Consider the following 24725-nt stretch of genomic DNA (forward strand, 5'->3'; position numbering starts at 1 on the left):
GGGAGCATGAAGAGAGCAGGAACTTAGTTGACCCCGCCCTTCAACTCACCTCTCGGGTCCAACTATTAGCCAACTGGATTATGAGAGGAATCAGGTTGTGCAGGATGGATTTGGTCAGATTCCCCTCTGCCCTCTTGACCCCTTTTAAGACCAGGCCAAAAAGGGTGATGGAGGTGTTGCGCAACTCGGTGTCCTCCTACAAGGAAGAGAAATGTGTCAGTCCCTCCAATAGCATTTAGGAAGTGGGAGGTGTTGTGAGAACCTAGAAGAACAAACTGCAACACACACTTGAGAGACCGCCTCCTGCCAATTACCTCCTCGAGACCTATTAGATCTCATAGATTAGGCCTCCTCCGAGTGCCATCTGCCAGCCAGTGCCGGCTGGCCACTACGCGGAGGAGAGCCTTTTCTGTAGCAGCTCTGACCCTTTGGAACGATCTCCCTGTGGAGATTCGTACCCTCACCACCCTTCAGAACTTCCACGCAGCCCTCAAGAGCTGGCTATCCCGTCAGGCCTGGGGGTAAAGATTATAATTCGCCCCCACCCGAATGCTGAATGAATGTTGTTTATTCTTTTAATTATGTGTTATGTTATATGTTATTGTATGTATCCCTCCCATATAAGTTGTTAGCCGCCCTGAGTCCCCTCAGGGAAAAGGGCGGCCTATAAATAAACTTATTCTTATTCTAATTCTAACAGTCAGCTGAGCAAAATCTGAGAGCAGAAATTTCAGGCGAGAAAACGTCTCACATTTGATTCTCCTTTGTTTCCTTAAAGAGAAAGGCAGGGAGGGATCCACTAAACCTACAATAAAAGCCTTCGTAACTCCCATCCTCTTCATCTGATCTGCCTCAGTTTCCCACTCACGAGACAAAGCAAGGGGAGTCTGGCAACTGTTTCTCTAGACAAGGCCATGCCAATGGTTGGCCATGGGTGTAAAAGGCTTGCAGACCAACCTCTATGGTGTGATCGAGGGGTTCCCATCTTTGCAGCTTTCAGATGTGAGGACTCCAACTCCAGTATGCTGGCTGGAGAATTCTGGGAATTGAAGTCCTCACCTCTCCAAGTTGCCAAGAGGGAGAAATACTGATGGAGACCAGAGTTTCCCAATCTGAGCAGCTTTCAGATGTGGGGACTTCAACCTTCTCAGGCCAGCAGAGTTGAAATCCACACACCTTAAAGTGTCTGAGATCAAGCAACACCAATCGGGATTTTTAATAAATATGGAGGGTGATTGATGGTGGTTTGGTGAAGCTGAAGAGAGTGGCAACCTTCATTCTCTTCCACCTCATCTGGCACTTCTCCAGCTCTCTGGAAGGGCTCAATGATAATCTGCAAGCTCACACACTCTTTTAGATGAGAACAACACAGTTGTTGCTGAACTATTTCTAAGACTTTTTGATAAAATTAGAATTCTTCAGATGGTACCCAGGCGATCTTTGTGGAAGAAAAAGAGAGAAGGGAGGGAGGGTGGGAGAGGAAGAGAGAGAGGGGGTGGTGGATTAGTTTGTTGTGATTTGGTTGACGTACATCAGCAAAATAATTCCCCAGGACCGGAATAAGGTTGACAGCTTTCCATCCATAGGTTTGAGCATTCAGATGCCGGAAAAGGAACTGAAGCGTCCGGAGTGATTCTTTTGCTACAGACTTGTCTGGGTGACAAGCACAGTTGACCACAGGGACTAGCACCGGCTCTAACATCGTATTCTGCAGGAAGGAGGGAAAAGAGGGAACGATTAAACATGGTCACTGGAGTTCTCTGAGTCTAGGAATGACAAACACAGAGAAGCCCACAGAACATAGAATAACAGGGTTGAAAAGGAACTTGGAGGTCATCTAGTCCAACCCCCTGCTCAAGCAGGAGACCCTACACTATTCTGGACAAATGGTTGTCCAGTCTCTTCTTGAAAGCCTCCAGTATTGGAGCACCCACAACTTCTGGAGGCAAGTCGTTCCACTGGTTAATTGTCCTTATTGTCAGGAAATTTCTCCTTAGTTCTAGGTTGCTTCTCTCCTTCATTGGTTTCCATCCATTGCTTCTTGTTCTGCTTTGGATGTCCTCCAAGAGGATCTGTCTCCAAATTGATCCTTCAGATCTTCCAGGGATGCCTCCATCTTTGTAGAAGAGAGGCCACTGTAGCTGAGGGCATCCTCTTTCTGGTGGTTGTCTTCTTCTCCTCCTTCTACCCTTCCTAACCTTGTAGAATTCCTAGAGAGTGAGGTCACACCTGCTGCTCCCTTGAAAGTCCCTCCCTTCCTACCCCCCATCTCTTACCTCAAAGGGGTGCTGGAGAAGATACCCCAGACCACGAACAGCAAATATTTGGATGAGGGGATATGGCTCAGCCATCCATTTTTGGAGGACCCTGAGGATGTCCTTCATGATGAACAAGTGTCCAAGCTCCGGGTGAGAGAGAAGCTGGGGAAGAAGAGTGGAGTGATGGATTATTAACCAAGCAAAGGAAGAGAACTTTCCTCAGAGCCTCTATGAAGAGATGCCACATTCAGCCATTATGGGGAGAGGAAAAGAAAAGACAGTCCTCATATAGTGATGGCGGAAAGTCACCATGGCACTGATAAAAGGGACAACTCCATTTTTCAGACTCATGACCATTGATCACAGTCACCTGATCAAAAATTGGGTACTTGACGGTCCGTATTTATGACGGTCACAGTGTTTCTTTTTTTTTCTTTTTTTCTTTTTTTTAATTTTTAAACAAACAAAATAAACATATAACATAAAACCACCCTCCAGTCACATACAGTATGTCAATTGGTCACAAAACTCCTGTGCCTCCTCACCATAGTCTTCACTTACAATTTATATAGAATCTCATATTATCAATCTAATATATATGTATACAATTATTATAATTATTTAACATTTATTTGGCTATAGTTATTATTACTTCTTTATGTGAGATATTCTAAATTTAGAATAGATTTATATTATGACATTTCATTACATCATCCTAAAACCATCCAGTAATATTACATCTTTACATTGTATTCTATATAAAATTATTGATCTGTGGTTACAAAACTTTCATGCATCCTCTCCATAGTCCTCACTTACAATTTATATAGAATTTCATTATTAATCATTTATTTGACTATAACTATTATTCATTTTATGCGTAATATTCTAACTAAATTAGTTTTTATTATAGCACTTCATTACATCATCCTGTATCCTTCCAATAGTTGTGAAATCTTATATCTCTTGCCATTTGTAGTATTTGTGTTCTAATTGCTTTCTTGGTAGATCTTATATGGACTTCTCTTGGCAACTTGTTTTTCATTGCATATCTTGTAAAGACTTGAAACCCCTCGTCTGTTCCTTGCATCAACTTCACTTTGGTTATTACCGATGCTTCTGCCAAAATTTCTAACATTAGAGCTGCCCAATTTTTTTCCTTTTTTCTTCTATATTTTGGAAATCTGATCTATCAATCTCCCATAACAATATTCCACTCTTGTCTTTTCCAACCTCAATCTCCTGTCAATATCACCAATTTTCTTATCTCTTTGTTCATCTTTTTCTTCAATTCTTCTGTTCTTTGTTCAATATTCTGCATTCTCTTTCTTTTCTTTTTCGTGTTGCAACATTCCTCCAGATAGTATACACTGCCACTATATAGAATCCAAGGCTTTTTGATTAAGTTCCAAACAAGTTCACTGCAATTCTTCTATCTTTCAAGGCTTTCTTTTTACTGATAGTACCCCGGAGGAGCACCTGTATAAACAATCCATGCTCATCTGCAGTGACGTGCGGTGAAGGATACCGTTGGTGAGGCAAGAGCGGTGAGTCCCTCCCCAGCCAGCCAGCACTCACCCCCACCCGACCTGTTTCCTGCTTGGCCGGCCGGCTGGCCGGCACAAAGACAAACCGCTCTTCTCATCCCAGCCAGCCAGCCACCCGACCTGCTCCCAAGAATGTCAGCGGGGACGGAGGAGGTGAGGGGCGAGGCGGCAGAGCGCGGCAGCGGCAAGAAGCAAAAATATTTAAAACTCTTTCCTTTCTCTCAGGAGACTGGGGAGGCTCTGCCTCCCTTGCCTCTAGTGACTGCACGTCCCTGCTCATCTGTCTATCATTTTCAATAAAGAAGCTCAGAGACCTTGAAATGTAAATCAAATGTGCAAAGAAAAAAAAAGAAAAACAATGTTTCCAAGCCTCCAAGCCTCTAAGTGGCAGTGTAACTTCTTTTCTTCTACTTTTACTCCCCTCTTTATATTCCAAACTTCAGGAGAAAAAGAAAAGTTTTTAAAAAGAATATGCACTAGAGAATTGAAAAAAGAAAAAGAAAGAAAGTAGTAGAAGAAGAAAAAATCCAGTCCAGTTTAAAAAGTAAGAAGCGTTTGAAAAAAATTCCATCAATAAAAAGATTAAAGAACAGAGGGTGTGGGGCTAGCTGCCAGGACGAATGGCTGCTTGAATGGAGAGCTCCATGAAGAGCAGCTGGATCTGGCATCCGGAGGGGTTTCTGGAAAGACTTTTGTAAACCGAAGATTTCCTGTAGGGAAGACTGAAGAGAAGGTTGGTTTGGCACGACCATAGCAGTGGTGGGTTTCAAAAATTGTTCGAACCTACTCTGTGGGTGTGGCCTCCTTTGTGGGAGTGGCTTGCCGCCCATGTGACCAGATGGGAGTGGCTTGCTGCCCATGCGACCGAATATGAAGATGCCGACGACACTTGTCAGAACCACCTTAAATTACCTCACACACAGAACTGGCATGCATAAGAATGTGATGTAAACCTGTTTTTTAAAAGGCATCTTTGGTTTGGGTTAAAAGAACTTCAACACATGCAATAAGCGAGAAGCTGCAGGAGTCGCGAGTGGCTTAACAGATTCCTGATCTTGGAGGAAGGTATTTTTATTCCAAAACAGCTCAAGAGATTAAGATTAAGGAGTAGGGTGGTTGTTTTTTTAATCCCCCCCCCTTATTGTTTTCTTATAATATATGAATCTGTTGATATATAGACTATATCACCCCTTAATACTCCTTAAAATTGATTATTGAGTAGAGGAAGAGGGAAAAGGAGAGGGAAAGTGAGGAGAGGGAGAGGAAGGAAGGAAGGAAGGAAGGAAGGAAGGAAGGAAGGAAGGAAGGACTGGAGAAAGTTACGAGGGAGAGAAGAAATCGTATCTTTGTGATGTCAGCTTCACATGCTAACGGTCGCAGTGTTTTGAGGTTACGTGATCCGTTTTGTGACCGCCTGATAAGCCAAGTCAATGGGGAAACCAGATTCACTTAACCGTGTGACTAACTTAACAACGGCAGCAATTCACTTAACAACTGTGGCAAAGGAAGTGGTAAAATGGGACAAAACCTGCTTAGGGACTGAGCAACAGAAATTTGTGGCTCAGTTGTGGTCATAAGTCGCTCAGTTGTGGCTCAGTTGTGGTCATAAGTCAAGGACAACCTGTAGAAGAAAATCACTGAAATATCTGGTTTATCCTAAGTTTATGACCACGGCATTGGCTTGAGGGTTTCTGCGATCACTTAGTGACCAGTGGAGGTTCTATGACGGTCTTATGTCGAAGACTACAGAATGGCAATACAAAACTGTCTATAATGCAAAGAGGAAACGGAATTTGGGGTCATTGAATCTTCCTCCCTCCCTCCCTCCCTCCCTCCTTCTCTCCAATTCCATCGATTAACAGAGTAAGAGGAGACCTTGGAAGTCTTCTAGTCCAACCCCTTGACCAAGCAGGAGACCATCTACTATGTCAGACAAACAGCTGTCCAGTCTCTTCTTCAAAGCCTCCAGTGATGGAGCCCCCACAACTTCAACTTCCTAATCATAAAGTCCCCCTGAATCCTGCACAACTTTCCTGGAGTTCCACAATGTTGTGGTGCATCCTCACCTCCGAGAAGAACACCATGCCAATTGTCTTCTCCCTTAAGTCGGGATGGTGCAGGTAGGTGTTGGCATGTCTGAACATCATCTTCATCTCCACTTTATTGTATGCAAAGAGTTTCCTAAAGATCAAATAGGGAGAAATCAGATAAGATCTGCTGGTGAGTGAGGAGAAAATCACCAAGCTAGAGAAATGATTATCTGAATTATGGATAAATGAATTACTCAATGAATTAGTCCATTTACAGAATTTCTCACCCTCCCTCTCTTTTTCTGTCTTTCTCTCCCTCCTCCTCCCTCTCCTTCCGTCCCTCCCTCTACATCTCATTCTCTCTCTCCTTCTGTCTCCCTCTGACACTCCCTCTCTTTCTCTGTCTTTTTCTTCTTCCCTCCTCTTCCTCTCTCCCTCTCCTTTCTTTGTCTCCCTCTCTCTCCCCCTCCGCCTCCCTCTCTTTCGCTCTCTCCCTTCCCTTCCTCTCCTCTATCTCCCCTTCCCTCTCTCTATATTTCCTCCCACTCAACCACCCTTTCTTTCTCTTTCTCTCTGTGCCTCTTCTTCGTCCTCTCCTTCTGACCACCCTTCCTCTCTCTTTCACTCTCTTTCTCCCTTCCTCTCTCCTTTTCCTCTATCTAACCCTCCCTCTTCCTCTCTTTCTCTCTCCCTCCCCCTTCCCTCCCTCTTCCCCCTCTCCCTCACTTTCTCTCTCTCTCTGCCTCTTCTTCCTCTTCTCCCTCAGCCCTCCCCTCCCTCTCTCACCCACTGCCACTCAAGGCCAAGTTCTTTGGACTCTGAAGTTCTTACCGGACCAGGTGGAAAATGGCCTCAAACAGACTATCTGGGCTCAAGAGCATCTTCCAGCATCCCAGCGTCGTCAAATCTTCATACTCCTCATTGTATCCGGCAGACAGGATGAGGTTTTTGATCGCCTCCACTGCCGTGCTAAATCAAAGGAAGGGAGAAGAGTCGGTGCCAATGCTTCAGCTGATGCCCCCTGCAAAGGCCATGCTTCCCCTGACCCCAACCGGCCTCCCGCTGCCCTCAGGAGAGCTCCAGCTTTCACTTGGCGGCTTGTGCAACAACCACAAAACACAATAGCAAATCAGCCTCCCTTTATTTCTTCCCCTTTCAGTTATATCCAGTTGGATCCAGATTGGTCCCAGGAGATTTCCTTACTTCAAGAGGTTGATCTGTTCTGAACGGTCCATGACTCTGCTGGACCTCCCGGATCCACTCTTGCTGGCTCCCAGGAGGAAGTACAGCTGCGTGACCAGGGCGAGGAGCAGGTTGGAGAATTTGTTGGGGAGGAGCTCAGCAGCGTTCGGGAGGGACAGGAGGAAAGAGAGGGCATTGGTGGCCTAGAAATGGAATGAAGGGAGAGTCACCTTGGGCTCCCCAGTTTACTTAGATTCATCACCTTCTTCCTCTTCCCCAGAATCCCTTGCAGGGTGGACTCTGGCCAACTGAACGGAGCTGAGAGTTTACTGGCCAGATGCCCTTTCTGTTGCCAATGAGGAGTTTTGTTCGACAGATACATTCTCATTGAGCCCAGGAAGAGAAACATCTGCCTCCACCTAAAAAGGAGGAGGGGCTTATGCCAAATGACGCTCCAATTTTAGCCCCAGCAGTTTTCCCACTGCCTCCCTCTCCCCTTCCCTTAGGTGTTCCCCACCTCTAGATCCAAGGGAAAGAGAGCCACCAGTGGAGGGCTTACAGCAATGGGCATGAAGGACTTGCTATTCCTCCTTGAGAGGGCATCGGTGCTGGGGTCTTGGTCTTCCAGCCTTTTCATGAGGGGCTTCATGATCTTCAGATTGGCATAAGGGTCTTCAGCCAGCGCCTCCCAAATCTCCCTGGCATTTCTGCGGAGGGGGAGAAACCGATTGGGAGGGAATCAGATCCTTTCCCCATTTCGGAAGAGACGGCCAGCCAGAGAGATGACCCCCCACCCCCAAACAGAAGGAAGGATTGGAAAACCGAAGTCCAAATGAATGGCTCTCATGCCAGAAAAATATATATACACAGGTAGTTCTCGACTTACAACCATTTCTCCAGGAGCCATTCAAAGAAACAACGTCATTGAAAAAAGTGACTTATTCCCAGTTTTCACACTTTCCAGCATCCTTAGGATCATCTGACCAAAATTCAGACTCCTGGACAACTGGTTCAAATTTATGACCATCCCAAAGTCAAGTGATCACATTTTGTGACCTTCTAATAAGCACATTGAATAGTCAGATTCACTTAACGACCATGTTTCCCTCTTGACAACTGCAGTGATTCATTTAACGAATGTGACAAGAAAAGTCATAAAATATCTTTCAAAGTTCATTCCCATCTCGACCCTCATCTGATGTGACCTCCCACAAGAAGACTTCATCTGTGACACACCCATGGCCCATCAAAACATCCATCAAGACCCTTACCTGACACGACCTTTACTGACCTCCCCATCACAAGACCCATTACAAGATCCCCACCTGACACGACCCTCAATCTGAGGTGACCTCCCCATCACAAGACCCTCACTTGATATGATCCACACCTGACATGACCTCTCCATCACAAGACCTTCCCTTGATATGACCCTCACCTGGTCCATCAGAAGACCCATCAGAAGATCCTCACCTGACATGACCCTCAATCTGAGGTGATCTCCCCATCACAAGGCCCTCACTTGATATGACTCTCACCTGACATGACTTCCACATCACAAGACCCATCACAAGATCCCCACCTGACATAACCCTCAATCTCCACATCACAAGACCCTCACTTGATATGACTCTCACCTGGTCCATCAGAAGACCCATCACAAGATCCTCACTTGATATGGTCCACACCTGACATGACCTCCACATCACAAGACCCATCACAAGATCCCCACCTGCATAACCCTCAATTTGTGGTGACCTCCCCATCACAAGACCCTCACTTGATATGACTCTCGCCTGGTCCATCAGAAGACCCATTACAAGTTCCTCACCTGACATAACCCTCAATATGAGGTGATCTCCCCATCACAAGACCCTCACTTGATATGACTCTCACCTGGTCCATCAGAAGACCCATCAGAAGACCCTCACTTGATATGACCCTGACCTGAGACAACCCACACCTGATGTGACCTTTCCATCACAAGACCTACTGACCACACCAAGCCCTTACAGGCAGAAGATCATCAGCACTAGCGTTCCTTAAACTCCATTGAAGATGTTACCTTGCCTGGTAACAAAACATTTGGAAACCAACGCAGAAGCTTAGAGAACCAACTTCCACCCTCTTCCGCCACCTGAGCTCATTTCATTTCATTTCATTTATTAAATTTCTATGCCGCCCAATCCCGAAGGACTCCGGGCGGCTTACAGAAATGAAAAAAATTAAAAAGAATTATTAAAAACAATTGGGCACAACAAGGTTAAAAAGGGAAACTCAACAAACACCCAATCAGGAGGGGGCTGGACCTCAATCATGGGGTCAACAGCCCCAAGCCTGCCGGAAAAGCCAGGTTTTAATGGCTTTGCGAAAGGCCATGAGAGTGGGCAGGGCCCAGATCTCAGGGAGCAGCTCATGCCATAGGGCCGGAGCGGCAACAGAAAAGGCCCTACTCCTAGGCGCCACCAGCTGGCATTGTCCCGCTGACGGCACCCAGAGAAGGTTCACTTGTGCGATCTTATTGGTCTGAGGGAGGTATGTGGCAGAAGACAGTCTCGCAGATACCCGGGTCGTAGGACATATAGGGCTTCAAAGGCAACAGGGATTCACCCCATTGTAAAGGATTGAGAGACTCTGAGGAATCCAAGACAACAGGATGCCCATCTCCTTGAAGTTCTTCTTACCCATCACAGCCAACGGAGGATTCCAGCAATATGTCCACAACTTGGTTGACCCTCTTGGAGGCCAAGTGACATACGGCCTTGAGGGCGAGGGCTTTGGTTGCTGGGTGGGTAATATTCGGGAGACGCTGGTAGATCTCCTTCAAGATCATGGGTAGCTATGGCAAAAGAGAGATTGGAGGATGAGATTCAGTGTTGGTCTCCATTGGAGATGCAGTAGGGATGATAACTTCCACTCATTGGGGAAAATAAATTGGCCCCCACAATGTCAAAGTTTGCCCTACGTTTTTTTTAAAAAAACTCCTGATTTGTCCAGCTGCCTGTGATATTTTATTTATTGGTATATTTTAGGAGATTTATATTGCCGCCTATTCGCACATGACGACTCAAGGCGGCTGACAAAGCCATAAAAACATCTGGAGCCTTCACCACTGCCACATTGGCTCACCAAATGTTATTTTTCATGAAAAAAATGGCTCCTTTGTTTTGCCCTTACCTTCTTCTGGGAGGTTTGGACAACTTTCTCAACAGCCCTAGGATCGCTCAGTGGCCTCCTATCCAGCCTTAGCCTTCTTAAAACCAGAAGAAGTGTCATCACTGAGCCAAAAAGGTCTCAGCCATTCTCATCTTTGTTTTCTACAAAATCTCCTACATCCCTTTTGCTCCAAACCCTGCAATGTCCTTACTTCCTTAATTTCCTCCTCATCACCAAACTCCAATAGGATGGCGTTGAGGAGCAGCCCCGCAGAGTGTGAGATGTCCACGTGTGTCAAAGCCCCCAGGGTTTCCAAGAGCAGCTGCGTTAGCTGCAATGGGCTGAGATGCTTCCCAAAAGCCTATCGGAGAGAAGGAAAGGAGACCATGCAGAGATGCCTTGAGCTTTGACGCCCTTCTCTTGAGACTTTGACCCAGATTGGGGGACAGCACATCGTGTAGAGATGCAGCCTTATTCCATGTCCTCCATCAGGTGGGATTCGGATGGAGTCAAAGAAGCCAACATGGCAGCTACCCTTTCTTCCTCCTAGGCATTGGGGGGAGGGGTACCCAAAGCCCAATCTTGGGAGAATGCCATCCCCACTGTGAGATTGACTCCTTTGAGGCTCTCCGGGTCAGGAGGAGGAGGAAAAGGAAGCCAGGCCAAAGGCTGATCCAAAACATACCTTCGCCATTTTGGAGATGTTGTTGTGGAAGATCCCAGAGCCCGAAACAAGGAATTCCTCCCTCTGCAAATGTACAATGTTCTTCTGTTTCTTGTCCATTTCTTTTGCTTGGGAGGGAGGGGAAGAAACCGCAAGGTCAGATTTTGGCCTTCGGAACCTGGGAACTTCCTTCGTCTGATGGTCATTTTAATCATAGCAAGAGAAGAGAAGATCTGGAGCTCAGGGTCGACCTGAGGGGTCCCTGGTGCTCTCTGACCTGGGGGGGTTTCCTTGCAGGTGTTTCATTGCCCAACTAGGGAACATCATCAGGGGGGATGACCATCAATACTTATGGAAGCACAGAGAAAAGATCCCTCCCTTCAAGTACTGATGACGTTACCTAGTTGGGTCATGAAATGTCAAGAAGAAAACCACCAAGCTCAGAGAGCACCAAGGACCCCGCTGTCCTTCTCCTCCTCTTCCTCCTCCTCTAACTCTTTTCCCTCTCTCTTCGCTACTTTCTCATTACCTCCTCTTCCCTTCCCTCTTGATTTCCTCCCCCACTCCCTCCTCCTCCTCCCCTTCCTCATCTTCCTCTCCCTCTCTTCCTCTCTCTTCCCTCCCTTCTCATCTCCTCCTCCACTTGCTGCTACTCTTCCTCCTCCTTCTCCTCCCTGTCTTCCTTTCTCCCTCTCCTCCCCCTCCTTGCTCCCTGCCCCTCTCTTCATCGTTCCTTCTCTCTCCCCCCTCCTCTTCCTCCTCCCTAGCTGACTCACAACGTGAGAATCGCCTTCTTAAAAGGACCCCTGGCCCTGAAAAATGCCAATATCAACTGCCAATTCCAGGCATCTCTGCCAAGCCCAACGACCCAACGTTTCTTGGCTAAGCCACAGACTGTGCCACCCAATGCTCTCCTGGGCAGGGAGCATCCCTGGTCTTCTTGCAGCAAGTCAACCCTTGGAGTCCAAAGTTCTCACCCATTTTGCTCATGAGGAGGTGGTGCAGGTGGTAGGCAACCTCTGCGGATATCCGGCCAATTTCTGGTCTGCTGTCGCCAATGTGCAGGGCCAGCAAAGCCACCAGTTGTCCCAGCAAAGAAAAGTCACCTGTGGTCTAAAGAAAGGAAGGGGAAAGGAGGGGAAAGAGGAGAGAGAAGGGGAGGGGGCTCATGAAGCTTTCAGCCGGCTGAAATCAGGGAATAAGAACCACAGAACCACAGAATCTTAGATACACAGAATGATAGAATCATAGAATTATCAAATATTTGAATATAAGAATCTTTGAATCACAGAACCTGAGAATTACAGAATCTCAGAATCTTTGAATCACAGAACCTGAGAATTTTAGAATCTCAGAATCTTTGAATCACAGAACCTGAGAATTTCAGAATTTCAGAATCTTTGAATCACAGAACCTGAGAATTACAGAATCTCAGTATCACAGCATGACAGAACCGCAGTGGCTGGAAGGAACCGTGGAGGTCTTCTCCTCCAATCCTCTGCTCAAGCAGGACTCCTTGTATCCTCCTGGTCACATCCCAAAGGTGCTTTTCCCAAAAGGCAGCTGGACTTTCTTGGGGGGTTTCCTTTCTTTGAAAACATTTTGCTTCTCATCCCAAAGGGAGACTTACATCGAAATTGACATTTTCTAAAACGAACTTGAAGAGGTGCTTGATGGCCTTGAGGGCCCTCCATCTCTCGTGGCTCTTGGGAGAATCGATCCAGGGATTTGTGTGCTGCCAGGGGAAACGAAGGAGAGGGAGGAAAGGAGGAATGGGTCATTCCCAGTTGGAAGAGCCACAGACTCCACAGGGGGACAGAAGGGCCAAATCCAGCCTGAACATCTGGCTGACCGGGCGACCCACCCCAAGAAAGATCTCTCTTTACCATCAGGATCTCCTGCAGGGCATCCAAATTGGGAGCTTCAGACAGCAATCCGGTCAGCATGTTGTTGCAGGCAGTGGCTATTTGATGATAGAAATCCTAAAAAAAAGGAGAAAATGTCAGAAGGAATGAGGGGCGTTAAGGAAGGAACGGCTCCTGAAAGAGGCAGAAATCCAGAGGTGATGTCCCCTTTATGACTGGGGCACTGCAGCTCCCAACCTTCCTGAGCCAGCCATGGAATTCTGGGAGTTGAAGTCCAGAGGTCTGCAGTAAATGGAGTGGCTGACCTTGCAGGGCCGTTTTTTCTTCCTTAACAGTTCTGGGAGATTCAAATACAAGCAGTCCTCATCTTACGACCACAATTGAGACCAAAATTTCCATTGCTAAGTGAGACATTAGTGAATTTTGCCCCCATTTTATGAACTTTCTTGCCACAGGGGTTAAATGTATCACTTTGGTTGTTAAGTTGGTCACACAGTTGTTAAGTGAATCCAACTTCCCTATTTACTAGTCAGAAGGTCACAGTAGGGGTGTCATGTGACCCTATAATACTCCGACTATCATAAATCTGATTCGGTTGCTAAGCATGTGAATTCTGAGGGTTATCTGAGACTACCTAGGAATCAGTGGTGGGTTTCAAAAAATTTTCGAACCTACTCTGTGGGTGTGGCCTCCTTTGTGGGAGTGGCTTGCCAGCCATGTGACCTGGTGGAAGTAGCTTGCTGACCAGGTGTTTTCTCTCTCTCTCTCTCTCTCTCTCTCTCTTTCTCTCTCTCCTTCCTTTTGTCTCTCTGTCCCCTTTTCCTTTTTTCTTTCATCTCTCTCACTTTTTCTTTCTTTTTTTCTTTATTTATTTCTTCCTTTCTTTCTCTTTCTGTGTGTGTGTGTGTGTGTGTGTGTCAGTGTTGGATTTCAAAATTTTTTGGAACCTCTTCTGTAGGTGTGGCCTGCTTTCTGGGTCCAATGGTGGAACCTCTTCTAAACGTTTCAGTGGATTTGACGAACCAGTTCTACCGAACTGGTGCAAACTGGTAGGAACCCACCTCTGCTAGGAATCATAGCTAGTGCCTGCAGACCATGGTTGCTCTGCCCCACCATGGCCCTTCTTTTGTTGTGGGGCAAAGGGAGGAGATGGGAATTGATCTTGAGAAGATCCTTCAACCAGAAGATAAAAGAGAAGTGGAGGAAGAGAGAAATGATGGGGAGGAAAAACCCCTGGAAATGTTTAGGGCTTCAAAATAGGGACTCCTGGGATCCAGAAACGTAGAACGAGAAGGGGAAGCAGACTTTCAAGACCAAAGAGGAAGGGACAAGCCAAGGGGACCTTTGGCTCGAGGGATGGATCCAGGGCTGTTGAGGAGATCAGGAATCCTGTTCACTGCATCCTTGTTTCCAGGTGGATCCCCTATTGCTTTGCTCCATCTGGACTGCTCACCTGAGAGTGAGATGATGGGGGTTGGCTATCTGTTTTCATTGTGGCTACTTTGAGAGCTGGCAATGAAAACACCTTCCGGATGCTTTGGTTGACCACTTCAGACCTCACCTCAGAGTTCAAGGAGGGCTTCATACGGCTGATTAAAGACAAGAAAAGAGGAGGGAGGTGTGAGGAGATCCTAGACTCAGGGGGCTAAAAGGGACCTTGGATGTCTTCTACTCCAACTCTTGCTTAATGGTCCTTAAACCATCCCAGTCAGATGCTTGTCCTCTCTTTTTCTGAAAACCTCGAGTGATGGAGAGCACACAACATCTGGAAGCAAACCCTTCCACTGATTGATTGTTCTCAGTGTAAAGAATCTTCTATCTATCTATCTATCTATCTATCTATCTATCTATCTATCTATCTATCTATCTATCTATCTATCTATCTATCTATCTATCTATCCATCCATCCATCCATCCATCCATCCATCCATCCCTCTCCATCCATCCATCCATCCATCCATCCATCCATCCTTCCACCCACCCACCCACCACAGCCCTGATGTGTCCTCCTATGGAAAGTTATCACCCCGCCCTCTCCCAGAAAAATGAAATATCCTAGGAAATATTGAAAAGTCAGAATATTTCCCTGGATGTGAAAAGGAAGAGAGAATAGCTCCCTGCAGCTTCCTGCCCCCACCCCCTTTATCAATGGGCCATTAAGATGACCAAGCTACTCCCTTTACATAATAAAGAATCCTCCCCTTCAGCTCCAAGTGATGGGATTAAGGCATGATGATACTGGCCCTTTACCCAATTCACCCAATGGCATCTGAGAACTCAACCAAATCTGGATTCAAAACGCAGCCTAGAGAGGTGCCCCTGCATGGCCCCATGGGAGTCTGACAACCAATCAGAATACATTTGTTACACAGGAACAGGAAACAGAGGTGGGACTGAACAGGTTATAAAAAGCCTAGCAAGCCCCTCCCTCAGCCCTTCTCTTCTTCTCCACCAACATTGAAGCACGTTATCACCTTTTCTGTTCAGGACTCAAGCCATGTGCTCCTGTCCACCATTAAAACCATCTTTCCAAGCAGCCTCCATGTCTCCAATGTCTTATTCCTCACTTGGAGCCGAAACCAGAAGGACATTTCTTCCAGCAAATCAATGAAATGGAGTTTGAACTCCTGCTCTCCTGGATCTATCTATCTATCTATCCTTCCCTCCCCCTCCCTCCCTCTCTCTCTCCATCCATCGAACCATCAATCCACCCACCCACCAGAACCCTGATGTGTTCCTCAATGAAATGGAGTTTGACCCACCCCCCATGCTCTAGAGCACGGGGACTTTCCACGGAAATCCCATCACTTGGTGCAACTCCAAGTTCCTCCTCAGCTGGGGGAAAGATGAGGGTGGTGCAGGTACATACCTCATGCAGGTGATGGTGACGATGGCTTGATGGAGAATTGTGACAGACAAGGGTATCAGGGGCTCATCTTCAATGACTTCCTGAAAGGAGAAGGAAAGACGTGTAAGAAAGCTCCTGAGATGTGGCCACCATCCAGCTGGCACTATTCCCATCTCTACGCCTTTCCTGGTTGACATGGGAAGTCCTCAACTTACAACTGGTCACTTAGCCACCATTTAAAATTATGACGGATCTCTGCAGGATCCCTCTTAGAACTAAGGGGAAATTTTCATTTCCAAATAGCCATTTGTCTGAAGTGGTATAGGGTTTCCTGGCTGGACTAGAGGACCTCCAAGGTCTCTTCCAACTTTGTTCTTCTAATTCTAACACCCAAGGACTACTTATGACCCAGATTTGAAGTTCTGAGAGGCTCTTCTTCCTCAGGGATCATAGGATCATATTTTGGTCGCTTGGGAACCAGCCTGCATTGATGGCAGTTTGCAGTGTCTCCTGACCATGGTTTAAGTCAGGGATGTGTAACTAGGGCTTCACTACGACCTGTGAACTTCAACTCTCAGGACCCCTAAAGGCCAGAGAATTCTGAGAATTAAATCCACCGCTCTTAATGTTATACACTTCCACCCTCTGCCATTCTGGACATTGGCTGTGTAGTTTCTTCTAGAAAGTTTCAATGCATTTTTTTTCTTCCCCTAATTTCCCATTTCTATTTTTCATTCTACTTTATATATTAAATATTTGTCTATCTGTCTGTCTCTCTCTCTTTCTCTCTCGCTCACCATCCATATCTATCTATCTATCTATCTATCTATCTATCTATCTATCTATCTATCTATCTATCTATCTATCTATCTATCTATCTATCTATCTATCTATCTATCTATCTGTTGTGACCCAGCAGGAGCCGTTGGAGCTGCCACCAGACTCTGACAGCGAGGGGCCCGATGAGTCGGCTCTGGAGGATGTGGAGGACCCTGGACAGGGTTCCAACTCCAAGCAGGGCATAGAGAAGCTGATTGGCCACCAGGCGCCTGAGCCTTGGACCAGTGGGGAGGAAACAAGGGAGAGTAAGCCTGAGGTCAGCAGTGAGTTGTTCCTGGATGCTTGGCACTGAAGAGCTACTAGGCGCCAGGAACAGTTGCGCAGTTACAGGAGGTAATTGCACTCCTCTCCAGACTATAGGCTCCTCTCCGGACTATAAAAAGGACTGCTTGTACACACGACCCTCTTGCAGAAGTTAACGCATTGATTAAAAGTTGGAGAACTTTTGTAACTAGATTGGCAGGCTGGATTGCTGCCGAGGCTTGTCTGAGTTGCTGCCAAGGTCCTTATCTGTTGTTATGCTTGGCTTTCAGCCACCGAGGTTTTGGTGTCTTGCTAATAAAGTACATTCCATTTAAATTTGTCTTGGCATTCGTTACTGGATGGAGGAGGGGGTCAGAACTCTATCTATCTATCTATCTATCTATCTATCTATCTATCTATCTATCTATCTATCTATCATCTATCTATCTATCTATCTATCATCATCATCATCATCATCATCTATTTTTCTGTCAGTCAGTCAGTCAGTCAGTCTGTCTGTCTGTCTGTCTGTCTGTCTGTCTGTCTGTCTATGGATATAAAAATAAATACTAATAATAAAAACAAAGGAGTTGCCAAATTCACTTAACAACCGTGTGACTAATTTAACGGCAGTGATTCAGCTAACAACGGTGGAAAGAGAAGTCATACAATGGGGCAGAATTCAGTTAACAGCTGTCCCACTTAGCAACAGAATCGTTTGGGGCCCAATTGATTAGAACTAAATTCAGTTCAAATTCTCTTTCAAACTTAAATGCGCCAGGAGCACCTGCCCCCCGTCCCCACTTACGATGATCTTGGTGACCAATTCCTGTTTCTGGGGCAGATGGAGGTCTTGCCTCCTGCTGAGGGCAGCCGCTTTGGTGACCATGATGATGGACCTCATGAAGGCTTTCTTCAGGCCTTCGTCCTGGGAAACCCAAATGGGAAGAGGGTGAGGTGAGAAGACACCAGAGGGAAGAGGGTGCATCTATTTATTTCAACCTTTACATAGCTGACAGTTTTTTCTTGAACTCCGGGGGGCTCCCAATCAAAATACCCCCTGGACATTCTGGATTCTAGTCCCGCCTTAGGCATGAGAGGCAGCTGAGAGACTTAGGGCCAATCACCAAGAGATGGAGAGTTCTAGTCCCGCCTTAGGCCTGAGAGGCAGCTGAAAGACTTAGGGCCAATCACCAAGAGATGGAGAGTTCTAGTCCCGCCTTAGGCATGAGAGGCAGCTGAAAGACTTTGGGCCAATCACCAAGAGATGGAGAGTTCTAGTCCCACTATAGCCATGAAAGTCAACTGTCTGAGCCAATCACCAGGAGACTGTGAGTTCTAGTCCCACCTTCAGCATGAGAGCCAGCTGGGTGAGTCCACATCTGGCCCAGTTCTTCTCTTTCAATCCAACACACATCACAGGGTTGTTGTGGTTGTGTGAAAAGGAAGAAAGAGGATAATGCGCTGCCTTGAGTGTAATGAATGTGATATGACCATAGATAAAGAAACCCCTAGCATTTCATCATCTCCAGGGCAATTGGAACAGGAAGCAGATCTGAATGGGAGGCATAACTGGGAGCTGGAGGTCACTTGTTTTAAACTAGATTCTCCCCAGCAACCTCTAAGAACTGCAGTCAGGTTGTCCTTGTTCACCAAAAGGGGATATTTGTAGCTCAGGGTTGAACTGTGGAGCCCTTGGTGCTCCCTGAGCTTGGTTGGTTTTTACAGACGTTTCTTATATTTTTTCACCATCAACTGAAATCCAGAGAAATTCCAGTGGAAACCAGCCTACCTTGTTCATAGTGGAGTACTGGACAAGCATTTCGGACACGATGGGTTGGATGAAATCACCCAGGTCTTCAGGGGAGGCTCCCTGGGCTGCTTGTCCATAGCAGAGGATTAATGTTGTCCTAATCCTTCTGTCAGACACATATTGTGGGTCCTGCCAGGACAAAAACGAGGGGGTCAAACTCTCTTCCAAAGCACCAGAAGACAAGACAAGAAGCCATGGATGGAAACAGATGGAGATTCTTAGTCATCCAGGTCATGGTTGTCCCAAAGGGGCTTTTTCCAAAGGCAATTGGACTTCTTTTTTTCCTTGAAGAGGTTTCGCTTCTCATCCAAGAGGCTTCTTCAGTTCTGACTTTGGTCAAAACAGAAGAAGCTTCCTGCATGAGAAGCGAAATGTCTTCAAGGACAAACAAAGTCCAAGCCCTTTGAAAAAGCACCTTTGAGTCTACTTGAGACGTTTGTTGGACAATTCATGATCTTCTCTAGACTTATAAAATGGTCCTCCAGGAGATGGAGGTGGAGAATTTCCAGCCCCACCTACAATCTCAGCGCTGGTCTCAGGTCTTTGAGATCTATGACTAGCCTGAAGAGACCAGATCGCCTGGAGCATCCATCCTTCTAAACATCTAGGACTTTCCTTCCCAGAATCCCCCAGCCTTCTTCTCTACTGAGTTTTGGACCTTGGAACCCCATCCCTTGTCTTACCTCATGGGAGTCTTCCAAGAGAGATGGTCTCTTGGGCTGTGCGATGTTACCGACCTCCCTGAGAACCAAGAGAATTTCGGGAAGATGATGGTGTGCAGCTAGGTGGATGCTCTCCGAGATTCCCTAGGCAAAGCAATGCTTGTGAATTAGGATATTTGCATTTTCTTTTTTTAATCATCCTCTTCCTCCTCCTCCTCCTCCTCCTCCTCCTCCTCTTTGCAAGCCCCAGGCCCTTCTACCACTGATGAAATTACCTAACTGGGTAATAAAATGTCTGCAAGAAAGCAATCAAGCACACAGAGCACCAAGGACCCCACAGACTTCTTCCTCCTACTCCAAAAACCCCACAGTTCTCCTCCTCCTCCCCTCCTTCCTTTTCTTCCTCTCCTCCCCTCCTCCTTCCTCCGCCCACTCCTTCTCCTCTCCTATTCTCTTCTCCTCCCTTCACCTCCCCTCTTCAAATCCTGTTCCCTTCTAGAACTGATGAAATGAGTTGGGTCGCAAAAGGTTTACATTTCTTGTAACCAAGCTCAGAGAGCACCAAGGACCCCACAAAGTTGCAGGTCTCAGCCCCCACAGGAAGCCCACTCCCACTCACCTCTCTGTCTGTCTCGTCTTCAAGTGAGATTGCCAGAAGCTTCTTGAGGTGATCTTTTACAAGGTCCTTCTGCTTGGTATTCCTCAATTTGAAGCCATAATATTTGTACAGGTTTATCTGAAGGTTGGAAAAAGAGTTTGTGAGTCTGAGGGAGCTCCACCCATCATCCAGGAAAAGGAAGAACAGGACAAAGGATGATCAGAAAAGGAGCAAGTGTGGTCAAGCACAGGGCCATTTCCAACTAAGCATGGCTTACCCGCCATGGCCCACTCAGTAGGGAACAAGAGTTGCACTAATAGCAGTGTTCCAATATCTCAGGGTGGCCGCAAAGAAGTGGGAGTCAACCTATTCTCCAAGGGACCAGAAGTCAGGACGAGAAGCAACGGATGGAAACTTATCAAGGAGAGAACCAACCTAGAACTAAGTAGAAACTTCTTAGTGGAAGATCTTAGTAGAAGATCTCCGAGGTCCCTTCCAACTCCCTTATTATGTAATTCTGTGACTAATCAAGGAGAACTAAGGAGGAACTTCCTAACAATGAAGACAATTAATGACTGGAACAGTTTGCCTCCAGAAGTTGTGGGTGCTTCTTCACTAGAGATTTTTAAGAAGAGATTGGACAACATTTGCCTTAAAGGGTATAGGGTTTCCTCCTTGAGCAGAAAGTTGGACTAGAAGACCTCCGAGGTCCCTTCCAACTCTCTTATTATGTTAGTCTGTGACTAATCAAGGAGAGAACCAACCTAGAACTAAGGAGGAACTTTCTAACAGTGAGAACAATTAACCAGTAGAACAGTTTGCCTCCAGAGGTTGTAGGTGCTGCATCACTTGAGGCTTTTAAGTTGAGATTGGACAACCATTTGCCTGAAATGGTAAAGGGTTTTCTGCTTGAGCAAGGGGTTGGACTAGAAGATCTCCAAGGCCCCCTTCCAAGTCTGTAATTCTAATATTCATTTGTCTGTCTAATATCGAAGCATCAAAGAAAGGATGCATAAGCATCAAAGAAAGGATGCCAAAGGAGAGACAAAATGAAACGACAAACGTTAAAATGACTTTTAACATTATTGGAAAACATTTGAATTGTTGAATTAACCCACAGCCAGTTGGCCGTGACTAGTGGGCAGTGTAGAGTTGGCTACAGGAATTTGTCCTCTTTTTTTAAACAATTTTTATTTGTTTCTGAACAAGGACAAACAAACACAAAAATAAAAATAAAAAAGCCATCTTCCATTACAAATTGTAGAAAGTGTGTCAGTTGGTTACGGTACTTCCATGCATCTCTTCCATAGTCATCACCTGCTTTTCATATCAAATCACATATTTTAAATTCACCTATATTCATGTATATTGCAATTATTATATCTCAACATTAATTTGACTATAATTGTTTTTACGTCCTTTTATATATAATATTCAAAATCTAGAATAGGATTATATGATAATATTCCATTAAATCATCCTAAAATCATCCAATCGCAATACATCTTTATAACATATTCTAGATAAAGCTTTTAAACCTCCTCTCATAATCTCCATATATTGTTTATATAAAATATCATATTATCAAACTAATATATCTATAAAGATAATAAATGAACCTGTTTGAAGTTTATTAAAATAGCCTTGAACCCTACAGTGGCAGTATCTGAAAAATTGAAAGAATGGCCCAGCAGAAAAAAAGAAACTGTAATATTGCAAATGATTATGTTTGAAATTCAAAATCTATTAGTTGTGACAGAGAGAATTGAAGAGATTGGAGAATATGGAATACAAAACAGAAAAATCTGATGGAGAAACTGAGGATGTTTAGCAAATGAAGAAAGTGAAGGACAGAATTTGAAAGATGGAAGGACAAAATGAGCAAAGAGATAAGAAAACTGTGGATACTGACAACAAAGTGAGCGGGGTTGGCAATGGCAAGAGCGGAATATGGAAAGGGGAGATGGATGGATTGGAACTCTACCCTAGATTTCAAAGCACAGAAGAGGAAAAGAGATAAAAATTGATGGAGATAAGCAAGTTGTCCTCTTCTGACCTTTGTCTAAGACAACTGGCGCCCTAAAAGGGGAAAAGCTCAGCATATTTACCTTCTCTTTAGACAAGAAGTAGGAAGTGCTTTGTTGCCTTGAAAGCTTCTGGCTGATGGGCTGCCATCCACTCATTTTCCCCCTGGTGACTTTGTGGTCTGCAGGAATCTGCTTTGACAACAACGACAACAAGGACAACAAAAAAGAAGTTGTGAGGAAGTGAAGGAGCAGAGGAAGGAAGAGGTTTTTCTGTGTTTCCAAGGGGAGGGTTGGTCTCCCTTCTGCCTCAGGGTGCATCGGATCATTGATTCGACTTTTCTAGCTGGGACAGACACGAAGCCCCTAAGAAGGACCATCCGGATTGCATCAGCTGGAGCCAAGAGAGCTTTTGAGAGGAACAGAAGGAAAAGCTCTGCCACAAATGGTGAGATGAAGTGTCTGGATTTTTTTCCTCCGATTGGAATGGCCAGGAAGCAACCAGTCTCCAGAGGTTGGTAGTCCTTGATTTATCAACATCTACAACCTGTGAAATTGCTTCGTCGACTGATGACCCACCTTGGGGGAGGGGGAAACAGGGTCAGAGCTAGCACGCAAAAAAGTGAGGTCAGAGTTGGCTCCATTTGGATGGGATGGATATGAAGCTCCTAATAAATAACTGGATTTCTTTTGAAGGTTGGGTTGAGGCTCATGATTAATTCGGGCATCCCTCACATAGGGAACATTGTCAGTAGTACAAGGGAGTACAAGGTTTTCAGAGTGGAGGAGAAGAAGGGTTTTCTTGCAGATATTTCATGGCCCAACTAGAAAACATAATCAGAACTAGAGGGGAGTGAAGTTTGCTCTCTGTTTATACACAGTAGCTTGCCCCAAATAAGCAGGGAGCAAACATCACACTCACCAGCACTGATGATGTAGTTGCGTCATGAAATCTGTGTAACTAAAGAACCAAGTCCAGGGAGCACCAAGGGCCCCATCTTCTTCTTCCTAGCGTATTCCCACAGGTGCAGGGTCCAGTTTTGGATCATTGAGGGCCACTTAGCTCTGTCACCTGCATCACCTGGGAGAAGGCCTGCAGCTTCCATATTTTTGTTGATGGCCTCTTGCCATCCTTATTTTGGATGCCCACAAGGTCACCAGTCACTGACTTCTAGTTTGTTGGCAGCCTTGGCCACAGTGGAAGGTGCTGCTCTCGGGACGTGTCCTTATCAGCAGAGTCAGACTTCTCTCATCTTCTCTGTAATTGGTGCCACACCAAAATGTGGTCAAATGGTGTCATGTGTGATGTGGTCAGAAAGGGAGGTGCCCGATATCCAAGGGATCATTTGCATTTCCATGGCATGGAGAGAGACTTTGCTCCCTCCTGTTGCTGCCCAGCATTCAGGGCCATACAGTGCAACAGGAGGATGGTTCTCTTGTAGATCTTAGATTCAAGACGGGTTGGCATCTGTGTGTCCAGTAACACATCAGTGAGTTCTTGCCAATGCATCCAGACTGCACTCATCCTTGCTTGCACCTTGCCATTAATGTTCCCTTTTGTTGTGGCCCTCCAGTGGAGCTGGCAATAGGGTGGGACAATGAGAAGGTTGGAGAAGAATATGGGTGAGTCCTGGGGACTGAGGGAAGCTCAGACGAGGGCTTAGGCATTCAGTTGGTTGGCTGTTTCAAGAGTGGGAAGTTCTGTTTGTGACTATAAGAGACTCCGTGCCAAGTGTTGCCTTGCCCTGTGTTTGGAAACTGATTATCTGGCAGCTCTCCAAGCGAGATAAGGTTCGTGTAGATAAATATTCCTCTGAAAGACTGTTTGCCAAGCCTGGCTGACTCTCAATGAAAGGAATTCACAGTTGTGACCAAGACTCTACTTCTTGCTTTTTAAGGAAGCCTGGGTCAGAAGACCTTTGCCTTGGAGGTGGGATCCCAGATATGCAAAAATCTCCACCTTCTTTGGGTTTTCTCCATGGATTGGGAGCGTTCCAGGGCTGGTGACAGACTCTAAGGATCGCATTGTCCTGATGTTCAGGAGAAGTCTGAAATGGTTGAGGCGATCATTCCATGGTCCTTCCATGCTCCTCCCACCAAGGGCCCCATCGTACAGCCACTTCTCCAGAACCACCTTTGTCTACTTTGGGGGTCAGTTATCTCCATCGTGGCAGCAGTGGCTTCCGCAATCTCTCCACAAAGGACTTCCGGGACCCCAGTGACCCCTGCTTACCTGGAGAGGATGAAGATGTTCCAAGATGGTATCCAAAATTTCTGCCTCCTCCATCGAGTCCAATATTTCTTTCTTCTGTCTGCATTTGAACCACCGCTTTCTTGCCCATAAATATTGGAAATGTTCATCCGAGAGTTCTGGGAAGGAGACACAAGATGAGATCGAGGGGCAATTGGGCAGGAGGAGCCTTCTTGAAGGGAAGAGGTTCAGGTTTAGGTTTAGGTTTATTAGATTTATATGCCGCCCTTCTCCCAAGGACTCAGGGCGGCGTACAACATTAAAAGAAACACATAATACCAAAGTTAAAACAATTTTAAATAGAATATCCCAAACCCAATTAAAATTGACAATGACATTTTTTTAAAAAAAAATCGAATTAAAATTAACAGTGATCAATAATTTATCTTGTTTTGTTCAGGAGAGGTTGGCTTGCTGGAAAAGCCAACTTTTTAGGGCGCGTCAGAAGAACTGGAGGTCGGGGATTATACGAAGCTCCGGGGGCAGCTCATTCCAGAGGAAAGGCGCTCCACAGAGAAGACTCTCCTCCTGGAGGTCACTAGCCGACACTCTGGCTGATGGCACCCTGAGGAGGCCAACTCTGTGGGATCGCAATGGACGGTGGGAGGCTACCGGTGGCAGTAGGTGGTCTCTAGGTATCCTGAGCCTAAGCCATGGAGCGCTTTAAAGGTCATAATTAGTACCTTGAATCGCACCTGTAAGACAAGCGGCAACCAGTGCAGTCTGCCTAAAAGGGGTGTAATA

The 24725-nt window shown here is 46.0% G+C and overlaps 1 protein-coding gene across 1 annotated transcript; it reads right to left on the bottom strand.

Moving 5' to 3' along the window:
* Nucleotides 1-24017, bottom strand: LOC148045377 (maestro heat-like repeat family member 5). Its single transcript, XM_087715094.1, has 21 exons — nucleotides 23964-24017; nucleotides 21815-21922; nucleotides 19728-19844; nucleotides 19130-19252; nucleotides 18426-18575; nucleotides 17442-17561; nucleotides 15572-15651; nucleotides 14156-14291; nucleotides 12724-12819; nucleotides 12468-12572; nucleotides 11815-11950; nucleotides 10859-10965; nucleotides 10385-10534; nucleotides 9702-9856; nucleotides 7577-7724; nucleotides 7039-7220; nucleotides 6667-6804; nucleotides 5872-5986; nucleotides 2277-2420; nucleotides 1532-1708; nucleotides 1-196 (listed from the first exon to the last, which is right to left on the bottom strand). The coding sequence occupies exons 1-21, from the start codon at nucleotides 24015-24017 to the stop codon at nucleotides 41-43; spliced, it is 2697 nt and encodes an 898-aa protein (XP_087571220.1). The 3' UTR covers nucleotides 1-40.
* Nucleotides 24018-24725: the final 708 nt, after the last annotated feature.

This window comes from Thamnophis sirtalis, unplaced genomic scaffold (genome assembly GCF_051295495.1).
Source record: "Thamnophis sirtalis isolate CommonGarterSnake01/CBP01778 unplaced genomic scaffold, rThaSir2_p1.2 scaffold_5, whole genome shotgun sequence".
Classification (NCBI taxonomy): Eukaryota; Metazoa; Chordata; class Lepidosauria; order Squamata; family Natricidae; genus Thamnophis; species Thamnophis sirtalis.

Coding starts and splice junctions, on each gene's coding strand:
- LOC148045377 (XM_087715094.1), bottom strand. CDS start 24,017: ATGGAGGAGGCAGAAATTTTGGATACCATCTTGGAACATCTTCATCCT. Junction 14,292..15,571: donor GTCACCATCACCTGCATGAG/GTATGTACCTGC, acceptor GTCTTTAATCAG/CCGTATGAAGCCCTCCTTGA. Junction 10,966..11,814: donor CCTCCTCATGAGCAAAATGG/GTGAGAACTTTG, acceptor CTCCCTCCCAAG/CAAAAGAAATGGACAAGAAA.